This window comes from Prenolepis imparis, unplaced genomic scaffold (genome assembly GCF_030444845.1).
Source record: "Prenolepis imparis isolate NDT839.2.m4 unplaced genomic scaffold, iyPreImpa1.0 SCAF_82, whole genome shotgun sequence".
Lineage (NCBI taxonomy): Eukaryota > Metazoa > Arthropoda > Insecta > Hymenoptera > Formicidae > Prenolepis > Prenolepis imparis.
Window position 1 is genome coordinate 64,262 of NW_028141240.1, and position 12,709 is coordinate 76,970.

General features: G+C 33.2%; 1 protein-coding gene across 1 annotated transcript; it reads right to left on the reverse strand.

Moving 5' to 3' along the window:
• Positions 1–1,589: 1,589 nt before the first annotated feature.
• Positions 1,590–5,125, reverse strand: LOC145947451 (uncharacterized; the record flags this gene model as incomplete). The annotated part of the gene is made up of 3 exons (XM_083057226.1): positions 1,590–3,880; positions 3,998–4,432; positions 4,895–5,125. Coding segments are annotated over 3 exons (2,957 nt in total), but the record flags the coding sequence as incomplete, so codon positions are not given.
• Between the last annotated feature and the right edge of the window lie 7,584 nt (positions 5,126–12,709).

Genomic DNA, 12,709 nt, shown 5'->3' on the forward strand with positions numbered 1-12,709 from the left:
CTGTAATCAATGTACTATTAAAATGTATAATCGATGAATTTTTGGCTCGTCTTAAAATATTAGAAATCGATACTTTTTTACCGCTGACCCTACTCGACGCAACTTTATTTTTTGTATATCAAGTTAAAAAATTTGTACGCTGATGTCTGCATGGTATCAAAAGATTCTGTAATCAATGTACTATTAAAATGTATAATCGATGAATTTTTGGCTCGTCTTAAAATATTAGAAATCGATACTTTTTTACCGCTGACCCTATGCGACGCAACCTTATTTTATGTATATCAAGTTAAAAAATTTGTACGCTGGTGTCTGCTTGGTACCAAAAGATTCTGTAATCAATGTACTATTAAAATGTATAATCGATGAATTTTTGGCTCGTCTTAAAATATTAGAAATCGATTACCGCTGACCCCATTCGACGCAACTTTATTTTATGTATATCAAGTTAAATAATTTGTACGCTGGTGTCTGTTTGGTACCAAATGATTGTGTAATCAATGTACTATTAAAATGTATAATCGATGAATTTTTGGCTCGTCTTAAAATATTAGAAATCGATACTTTTTTACCGCTGACCCTATGCGACGCAACCTTATTTTATGTATATTGTTCGATAACAATAAAATGTAATTTTTGTACGTACCGAACGTAACTTCTTAACTCTTATTCCAAGATTAATATTAATTCTTTCTATATTCTTGCTATGTATAATCCTTCCTTGTTTTACGACGTTATTTCATATTATGTACAGGACTGAATGTAGTACAGGTTATATAGGAGTTGTCTTCATCTTAGAAACAGGAACCAGAATATTTATAGGATTCAAAACAGGAACCAGGAAATATATATATATATATATATCTGTAAAGAATTCCTGCGTCTCTAAAGAAATTAGGAAATATAATTAAAATATGAATTAAATGATATCACCGTAAGGCAAGATAAAAATGATTATGGATAATATCACCGTAAGGCAAAATATGAATAAGAGTTTTATAGTTTTCAGTTATCACCTTTTAAGGCAGAGAAAATATTAATCAGCTTTGATAAGATTAGATTGATAAAAATATAAATCACCATAAGGCAAAGATAGAATTAATTTGATAAAGATATAAATCACCATAAGGCAAAGATATATTAATCACCATAAGGCAAAGATAGAATTTGTTTGATAAAGATATAAATCACCATAAGGCAAAGATATATTAATCACCATAAGGCAAAGATAGAATTTGTTTGATAAAGATATAAATCACCATAAGGCAAAGATATATTAATCACCATAAGGCAAAGATAGAATTTGGATGATCACCTTATGGCTAGCCTCAAATAATTGGCTTGATGGAAGGTATCGACTATCATGATATGTACTTACATGATGTCCCCAATTGGACAAAGTCGACCTTCCTAACCAGATATATGTAATTAACCAAATATATTTCGATGTATCTCTGATGATCTTGATATTTCCGTACGATGCGCATCGTGTCGATTCAAACATAAAACGAACCACGATAAACAGCTGCATAGCAACCAGATCTTTTTCTTTTCTCACGGCACTCTATGAAAGAATCGAATAGACTTTCCTATACATTTTCTCCGCCCGCATTCAACAATAGATTTGTTGAATGAATTTCAGGATCAGTTGGGATAATACATAATTTTGTTATAGGTCTCTTGTAAATAGAGTTTGCAGTTTTCACTGTAACAACTCTGGTTAAACCGTCTGGTCCTGGATGTAAATGTATGACTCTTGCGAGGGGCCACTTTCCTGGCGGGTAACGCTCATCCGTAATTAATACTAAGGATCCATCTTTTATTTCATTCGAAGGGTGATACCATTTAGAAATGGCTTGATACCTTTGTAAACACTCTATAGACCATCTTGACCAAAAGTGATCTACTTTCTGTTTAAGTAATTGCCAGCGTGAAAGCAAAGATGTCTTTTCAGTTAATAGACTCGGTTCCGGTAATGTAGTTGGTGCTTCTCCAATAAGAAAATGTCCTGGAGTCAGGGGTGAATAGTCAGATGCATCATCTGATAAAGGACATAATGGCCTTGAATTTAACACTGCTTCTATTTGTACAGTTATCGTTGTCATTTCTTCATACGTTAATATAGTATCCTTTAAAATTCGTTGTAAATGAAATTTAATAGATTTTACAGCTGCTTCCCACTTTCCTCCAAAATGAGGGGTTGATGGAGGATTGAATTTCCATTCAGTGTTATCTTTAGCGAGAAGATAGGCAAGGTCACGTAATTCATTAGAAGATGACTTGAAAAAACGTCTTAAAGTTGCATCAGCTCCAACAAAGTTTGTTCCACAATCACTTTGTAGCGTAGCACATATACCTCTTCTACCAGTAAACCGTTTATAGGCAGCTATAAATGCATCAGTGGTATAATCCGTAACTACTTCTATATGTATTGCTGATGTTGTGAGACAAACAAATATAGCTAAATAGCCTTTATAAGTTTTTGCCGCTCGCCCTCTCCAAGTCTTCATTATCACGGGACCAGCATAATCTAAACCTGTGTTATAAAAAGGTCTTGCTGGAGTCACACGTGATGATGGTAATTGACCCATGAGCTGTTTCGCTCGAATTCCGCGATACCGTGCACACCTTCCACATCTTAGGATGTAAGAACGTACAGGTGCTCTTCCACCGATAATCCAATATGAACTTCGTAAAAAACCGAGAGTAACTTGAGTACCTCCATGTAGCGTCCTTTTGTGAGCATCATCAATAATCAAAGTACTTAACGAAGATCTTCTTGGTATAATAAGTGGATGTTTTGTGTCAGACTCTATCTGTGCATTATGGAGACGACCTCCAACACGAAGTAATCCTTCATGGTCTATAAAAGGTGTAAGGCGAATCAAAGGGTTGGATTTAGGCAAATGTTCTCTATTAGAAATTATACGAATCTCGTTCGAAAACCATGCTTGTTGTACAATTCGTACCCAAAAATTACGACTCTTCTCGATTTCCATGGGTGTTATGGGATGTTTAATCAGTGTTGATTGTGATTCTCTACGGAGACAACGAATAAATCTGCGACAAATAGAAGTAATTCGTAATAATTTCATGAGTGAAGAGTACTTATCCAACAATTCCCAGTATAAAGGTTGATGGGTGACAGCAATCATGACTTGTCTGGATCGTTCTTCCAAACCAGTTTCCGGTAACTCTTTACACTTGAAAGAAGGCCAAGATGATGGAGACTCAGAAAGCCAATTTGGTCCTTTCCACCATAGATCAAATTTAATTAATTGATCTGGCCTTAAACCACGAGATGCACAATCCGCAGGATTTTCTTTCCCAGGAACAAAATGCCAAGATCCATAAGGTAATAATTCTTGTATAGTAGATACACGATTACGAACAAAATCTTTCCATTTGGTTGGATGAGCCGAAATCCAAGAAAGAGTTACAGATGAATCAGACCAACAAAACACCGATACGTCAGAAAGTGCTAGTGCTTTTAAAGTATGTACAGTTAATCGCGCTAATAACAAAGCCGCAACAAGTTCAAGACGTGGAATCGTAAGCCGTTTAATTGGTGCAACCTTTGTCTTGGAACAAATCAGTTGAGTAGATATTTTACCATCGTTACTGGAAATTCTTATATAAATCACAGCTGCAACGGCTAATTCTGATGCATCTGAAAATCCATGAATTTCAACAGAAGTACTGGAATGAACATAACCAAACCATCTAGGAATTGCTAATTGATCTAGATGCTGAAGTTGTTTTCTAAAATTCTCCCAACGATATTGCATGTCTTGAGAAAGAGGTTCATCCCATTCAATCTTTCTTAACCAGAGTTCTTGAAGAAAGATTTTGGCTGTTATGAGAATAGGTGCGATAAGTCCTAATGGATCATATAATTTTGCGATTTCAGAAGAAATTATTCTTTTAGTATATTTTGTAGTAGATGTTGGTAAAGCTGAAAAATGAAACGTGTCCGAGTCGGGTCTCCAAATAAGACCTAATATCTTGCAAAGTGTAGATTCAATTTCCACAGCAGATGACGATTCTTCACATTCTTCACCCGACATCGACATTGGCAGAATCTCTCTACAATTACTACTCCATTTTTGTAAAGGAAAACCACCTGCTGCACATAATTGAATAAGTTGATTGACAATCTCTTTAACTTCCGAAATTGAATCCGCTCCTCCAAAGATATCATCAACATATCTTCCCTTTGTCAAAGGAATAACAGCCTTAGGAAAATGATGACCTTCGTCGGTTACTAATTGTTGTAATGCTCGTAATGCAAGAAACGGAGCACAGACAAGTCCATAAGTTACAGTTGTGAGTCTAAAAGCTACCAGTTGATTTTCAGAACCTCGCCACAATATCCTTTGTAAATCCCAATCGTCAGGATTAAGAGCAATTTGTCGAAACATTTTAACTATATCTGTAGAAAAAAGAAATCGATGTGTACGAATCCATATAAGAATATCTGAAATATCTGTCTGAAGTTTTGCGCCTGCGTGAAGCAGATCATTAAGAGAATAACCACTGTTTGTACGGCTAGACCCATTAAAAACAACTCTTAATTTTGTGGTACGACTGCTTTCTCGAAGAACTCCATGGTGTGGTAAATAGTGCATAGGAGAATTATTATTTCCGGAAATATCAGCTAACATCATATGACCCAATGTTTTGTATTCTTCTATGAAATCAACATAGAGTTCTTGAAACTTGGGATTTAAAGTAAATCGTTGAAATAATCTATTGAGACAACATAGTGCCTTTTGTTTTGAATCACCCAGAAGTGAAGGATTTGATTTTAGAGGAAGACGTACAACATATCTTCCAGTAGCATCTCTTGTATGAGTAGACAAAAAATGTCGTTCACACTCTTCTTCTTCCTCACTTAATTTAGATTCCGTTGTAGTAGGTAGTTCCTCTTGATTCCAAAATCTAGCAATAAGATCTTGTAAATCATGATCCAAAGTACAATGATACGTTCTTGCTGAATTAGATAAATCATTTTCTGATATTGGTCCTGAAAGAACCCATCCGAAAATAGTTTGCTGAGCAATAGGCGTTGACAAATCCCCTCGTATTAATCCTGGCAGAATTACCGAGCCATAATTATCTGAACCTAAAATGATATGAATATGACCAGAACAAAAAAAATCAGGATCTGCAAGTTGAAGTCCAGCAATATGAGACCAAGTATGACAAGACGCGTTAAAAGGCGGTAATTTAGTTGTTAGACGAGGTAACACGTAGGCTTCGATTGTACAATTATAAGTTGGATCATAGATGGACTGTAATTTTATTGTAACACTTCCTTTAGTGTGACCGGAATATGTACCACCGACTCCAAGAAGTGGTATTGAAGCTGAACTGCGTTTTAGTTGTGCATGATTTACTAAATTTTCTGAAATAAAAGATAATTCTGATCCTTGATCTATTAATAAACGTACTGCAAAATTTACATCTTTATTTTTATGTAATATGGCTCTACTCGTAGCTAATAACGTAAATTTTGGTAAAGAATTTGCTTGTCCAGATTGATGAGCACATAATTTGTTTTGTCATTCTATTGAAGGTTGTGACTGAGGATTTTCTTTAGATTGAGTAGATTGAGCATTATCTATCTTAGATGATTTTTCACCAAAATGTTTTGATGAAGACACGTTGATGTCATGAATTGAAGTATGATGCTTCTTTCCACATTTGAGACATCTTTTTAAAGAATTACATTTGCTTGCTACATGTGGGCCAAGACAATTAAAACATCGTCGATGCTTCATAATAATATCCCTTCGTTGTTGCTGAGTTTTCGAATGATATTGATCGCACTTTGCTAAAAAATGTGAAGATCCACATAGCGGGCAAATGAAAGAATTAGTAAAAGAATTTTGATTAGATGATGTAGCTACATGAGCAGCTATTTTTGTACGAGACTTTCCAAAAGAGGAATGATCCTTATCCTTATGTAATCCAGAAGAAAAAGTATTATTATGTAAATTAAGATTCTCTAAAGCTCGTGTCCTCCCAATAAGAAATTCTTCAAATTGTAAGTAAGTCGGATATGAAGAGGTTGAACCAAGTTTAACCTCCCATGCTTCTCGAGTTTCAGGATCAAGTATTCTTACGAGCTGATGTAATAATAATGGATCCCAATGATCTACTTCACAGTTCAAAGCACGTAAAGCACCAATAACTTCTGATATGGTTGTCAAAAGAGTTCTGAGACCTTGAGCGCATTTTGTTTTAAGCGGCTTTAAATTTGTAATTCTATCCAATTGAGTAGTAATCAAAAATCGTTTATTCTCATATCTTGAAACTAATATATCCCATGCAACAGTAAAATTTTCATCAGAAATAGGCAAATTATACATTAACCGAGCCGCTTCACCAGTTACACATGTCTTCAAATAATGCATCTTCTCAACGTTTGATAAATCTTCATTATCGTGAATTAAAGAAACAAATAAATCATGGAATGATCTCCATGATTGATAATCTCCTGAAAAGCTTGGTAATTTAATACGAGGCAATGCACTACGAGGTAATTGTGAGGTAGATGATGCTACATGTTCCGAATGAGTAGGTCGAGATTGCCGATCTACCGTTTCTAAATCATCTCGATATGTAAGTAATTTAGCACGAGAATATACATAAAACGCTTGACAACGTTCATACACGTGTTCTTTAATATATGATTGATCATTATTCTCAGAAAGTATCTCAAGATATAAATTTTCATGTTCTACTTGAAATTTAGACCAATTCTGATCAAGTAAATCCAAACGTGTATTAATTAATTGACGATTTAAACGTGAAATTTCTACGATATCAAAATCCGCTGCATCTTGTATTAGATTAAATCGACTTTTTTGTAAAGCGATCTTTGCTTCTATATTAGACATCTTGAAAAGCTTGGTATCCGGCTCGAAGGACCAAAAAATGTTCGATAACAATAAAATGTAATTTTTGTACGTACCGAACGTAACTTCTTAACTCTTATTCCAAGATTAATATTAATTCTTTCTATATTCTTGCTATGTATAATCCTTCCTTGTTTTACGACGTTATTTCATATTATGTACAGGACTGAATGTAGTACAGGTTATATAGGAGTTGTCTTCATCTTAGAAACAGGAACCAGAATATTTATAGGATTCAAAACAGGAACCAGGAAATATATATATATATATATCTGTAAAGAATTCCTGCGTCTCTAAAGAAATTAGGAAATATAATTAAAATATGAATTAAATGATATCACCGTAAGGCAAGATAAAAATGATTATGGATAATATCACCGTAAGGCAAAATATGAATAAGAGTTTTATAGTTTTCAGTTATCACCTTTTAAGGCAGAGAAAATATTAATCAGCTTTGATAAGATTAGATTGATAAAAATATAAATCACCATAAGGCAAAGATAGAATTAATTTGATAAAGATATAAATCACCATAAGGCAAAGATATATTAATCACCATAAGGCAAAGATAGAATTTGTTTGATAAAGATATAAATCACCATAAGGCAAAGATATATTAATCACCATAAGGCAAAGATAGAATTTGTTTGATAAAGATATAAATCACCATAAGGCAAAGATATATTAATCACCATAAGGCAAAGATAGAATTTGGATGATCACCTTATGGCTAGCCTCAAATAATTGGCTTGATGGAAGGTATCGACTATCATGATATGTACTTACATGATGTCCCCAATTGGACAAAGTCGACCTTCCTAACCAGATATATGTAATTAACCAAATATATTTCGATGTATCTCTGATGATCTTGATATTTCCGTACGATGCGCATCGTGTCGATTCAAACATAAAACGAACCACGATAAACAGCTGCATAGCAACCAGATCTTTTTCTTTTCTCACGGCACTCTATGAAAGAATCGAATAGACTTTCCTATACATATATCAAGTTAAAAAATTTGTACGCTGGTGTCTGCATGGTATCAAAAGATTCTGTAATCAATGTACTATTAAAATGTATAATCGATGAATTTTTGGCTCGTCTTTAAATATTTGAAATCGATACTTTTTTACCGCTGACCCCATTCGACGCATCCTTAATTTATGTATAGCAAATGAAAAAGTTTGTACGCTGTTGTCTGCTTGGTACCAAAAGATTCTGTAATCAATGTACTATTAAAATGTATAATGGATGAATTTTTGGCTCGTCTTTAAATATTAGAAATCGATACTTTTTTACCGCTGACCCCATGCGACGCAACCTTATTTTATGTATATCAAGTTAAAAAATTTGTACGCTGGTGTCTGTTTGGTACCAAATGGTTCTGTAATCAATGTACTATTAAAATGTATAATCGATGAATTTTTGGCTCGTCTTAAAATATTAGAAATCCATACTTTTTTACCGCTGACCCTATGCGACGCAACCTTATTTTATGTATATCAAGTTAAAAAATTTGTACGCTGGTGTCTGTTTGGTACCAAATGATTCTGTAACCAATGTACTATTAAAATGTATAATCGATGAATTTTTGGCTCGTCTTTAAATATTTGAAATCGATACTTTTTTTACCGCTGACCCTATGCGACGCATCCTTAATTTATGTATAGCAAATGAAAAAGTTTGTACGCTGTTGTCTGTTTGGTACCAAAAGATTCTGTAATCAATGTACTATTAAAATGTATAATCGATGAATTTTTGGCTCGTCTTAAAATATTAGAAATCGATACTTTTTTACCGCTGACCCTATGCGACGCAACCTTATTTTATGTATATCAAGTTAAAAAATTTGTACGCTGGTGTCTGCATGGTATCAAAAGATTCTGTAATCAATGTACTATTAAAATGTATAATCGATGAATTTTTGGCTCGTCTTAAAATATTAGAAATCGATTACCGCTGACCCCATTCGACGCAACTTTATTTTATGTATATCAAGTTAAATAATTTGTACGCTGGTGTCTGTTTGGTACCAAATGATTGTGTAATCAATGTACTATTAAAATGTATAATCGATGAATTTTTGGCTCGTCTTAAAATATTAGAAATCGATACTTTTTTACCGCTGACCCTATGCGACGCATCCTTAATTTATGTATATCAAGTTAAAAAATTTGTACGCTGGTGTCTGCATAGTACCAAATGGTTCTGTAATCAATGTACTATTAAAATGTATAATCGATGAATTTTTGGCTCGTCTTAAAATATTAGAAATCGATACTTTTTTACCGCTGACCCTACTCGACGCAACTTTATTTTTTGTATATCAAGTTAAAAAATTTGTACGCTGATGTCTGCATGGTATCAAAAGATTCTGTAATCAATGTACTATTAAAATGTATAATCGATGAATTTTTGGCTCGTCTTAAAATATTAGAAATCGATACTTTTTTACCGCTGACCCTATGCGACGCAACCTTATTTTATGTATATCAAGTTAAAAAATTTGTACGCTGGTGTCTGCTTGGTACCAAAAGATTCTGTAATCAATGTACTATTAAAATGTATAATCGATGAATTTTTGGCTCGTCTTAAAATATTAGAAATCGATTACCGCTGACCCCATTCGACGCAACTTTATTTTATGTATATCAAGTTAAATAATTTGTACGCTGGTGTCTGTTTGGTACCAAATGATTGTGTAATCAATGTACTATTAAAATGTATAATCGATGAATTTTTGGCTCGTCTTAAAATATTAGAAATCGATACTTTTTTACCGCTGACCCTATGCGACGCATCCTTAATTTATGTATATCAAGTTAAAAAATTTGTACGCTGGTGTCTGCATGGTACCAAATGGTTCTGTAATCAATGTACTATTAAAATGTATAATCGATGAATTTTTGGCTCGTCTTAAAATATTAGAAATCGATACTTTTTTACCGCTGACCCTACTCGACGCAACTTTATTTTTTGTATATCAAGTTAAAAAATTTGTACGCTGATGTCTGCATGGTATCAAAAGATTCTGTAATCAATGTACTATTAAAATGTATAATCGATGAATTTTTGGCTCGTCTTAAAATATTAGAAATCGATACTTTTTTACCGCTGACCCTATGCGACGCAACCTTATTTTATGTATATCAAGTTAAAAAATTTGTACGCTGGTGTCTGCTTGGTACCAAAAGATTCTGTAATCAATGTACTATTAAAATGTATAATGGATGAATTTTTGGCTCGTCTTTAAATATTAGAAATCGATACTTTTTTACCGCTGACCCCATGCGACGCAACCCCATATTATATATATCAAGTTAAAAAATTTGTACGCTGGTATCTGTTTGGTACCAAATGGTTCTGTAATCAATGTACTATTAAAATGTATAATCGATGAATTTTTGGCCCGTCTTAAAATATTAGAAATCGATACTTTTTTACCGCTGACCCTATGCGACGCAACCTTAATTTATGTATAGCAAATGAAAAAGTTTTTACGCTGTTGTCTGCTTGGTACCAAAAGATTCTGTAATCAATGTACTATTAAAATGTATAATGGATGAATTTTTGGCTCGTCTTTAAATATTAGAAATCGATACTTTTTTACCGCTGACCCCATGCGACGCAACCTTATTTTATGTATATCAAGTTAAAAAATTTGTACGCTGGTGTCTGTTTGGTACCAAATGGTTCTGTAATCAATGTACTATTAAAATATATAATCGATGAATTTTTGGCTCGTCTTAAAATATTAGAATTCCATACTTTTTTACCGCTGACCCCATTCGACGCAACTTTATTTTATGTATATCAAATGAAAAAGTTTGTACGCTGTTGTCTGCTTGGTACCAAAAGATTCTGTAATCAATGTACTATTAAAATGTATAATGGATGAATTTTTGGCTCGTCTTTAAATATTAGAAATCGATACTTTTTTACCGCTGACCTCATGCGACGCAACCTTATTTTATGTATATCAAGTTAAAAAATTTGTACGCTGGTGTCTGTTTGGTACCAAATGGTTCTGTAATCAATGTACTATTAAAATGTATAATCGATGAATTTTTGGCTCGTCTTAAAATATTAGAATTCCATACTTTTTTACCGCTGACCCTATGCGACGCAACCTTATTTTATGTATATCAAGTTAAAAAATTTGTACGCTGGTGTCTATTTGGTACCAAATGATTCTGTAATCAATGTACTATTAAAATGTATAATCGATGAATTTTTGGCTCGTCTTAAAATATTAGAAATCGATACTTTTTTACCGCTGACCCTATGCGACGCAATCTTATTTTATGTATATCAAGTTAAATAATTTGTACGCTGGTGTCTGTTTGGTACCAAATGATTGTGTAAACAATGTACTATTAAAATGTATAATCGATGAATTTTTGGCTCGTCTTAAAATATTAGAAATCGATACTTTTTTACCGCTGACTCCATTCGACGCAACTTTATTTTATGTATATCAAGTTAAAAAATTTGTACGCTGGTGTCTGCATGCTATCAAAAGATTCTGTAATCAATGTACTATTAAAATGTATAATCGATGAATTTTTGGCTCGTCTTAAAATATTGGAAATCGATACTTTTTACCGCTGATCCTTTGCGACGCAACCTTATTTTATGTATATCAAGTTAAAAAATTTGTACGCTGGTGTCTGTTTGGTACCAAATGATTCTGTAATCAATGTACTATTAAAATGTATAATCGATGAATTTTTGGCTCGTCTTTAAATATTTGAAATCGATACTTTTTTACCGCTGACCCCATTCGACGCAACTTTATTTTATGTATATCAAGTTAAAAAATTTGTACGCTGGGGTCTGCATGGTATCAAAAGATTCTGTAATCAATGTACTATTAAAATGTATAATCGATGAATTTTTGGCTCGTCTTAAAATATTAGAAATCGATACTTTTTTACCGCTGACCCTATGCGACGCAACCTTATTTTATGTATATCAAGTTAAAAAATTTGTACGCTGGTGTCTGCATGGTATCAAAAGATTCTGTAATCAATGTACTATTAAAATGTATAATCGATGAATTTTTGGCTCGTCTTAAAATATTAGAAATCGATACTTTTTTTACCGCTGACCCTATGCGACGCATCCTTAATTTATGTATAGCAAATGAAAAAGTTTGTACGCTGTTGTCTGCTTGGTACCAAAAGATTCTGTAATCAATGTACTATTAAAATGTATAATCGATGAATTTTTGGCTCGTCTTAAAATATTAGAAATCCATACTTTTTTACCGCTGACCCTATGCGACGCAACTTTATTTTATGTATATCAAGTTAAAAAATTTGTACGCTGGTGTCTGTTTGGTACCAAATGATTCTGTAACCAATGTACTATTAAAATGTATAATCGATGAATTTTTGGCTCGTCTTTAAATATTTGTAATCGATACTTTTTTACCGCTGACCCCATTCGACGCAACTTTATTTTATGTATATCAAGTTAAAAAATTTGTACGCTGGTGTCTGCATGGTATCAAAAGATTCTGTAATCAATGTACTATTAAAATGTATAATCGATGAATTTTTGGCTCGTCTTAAAATATTAGAAATCGATACTTTTTTACCGCTGACCCTATGCGACGCAACCTTATTTTATGTATAGCAAGTTAAAAAATTTGTACGCTGGTGTCTGTTTGGTACCAAATGATTCTGTAATCAATGTACTATTAAAATGTATAATCGATGAATTTTTGGCTCGTCTTAAAATATTAGAAATCGATACTTTTTTACCGCTGACTCCATTC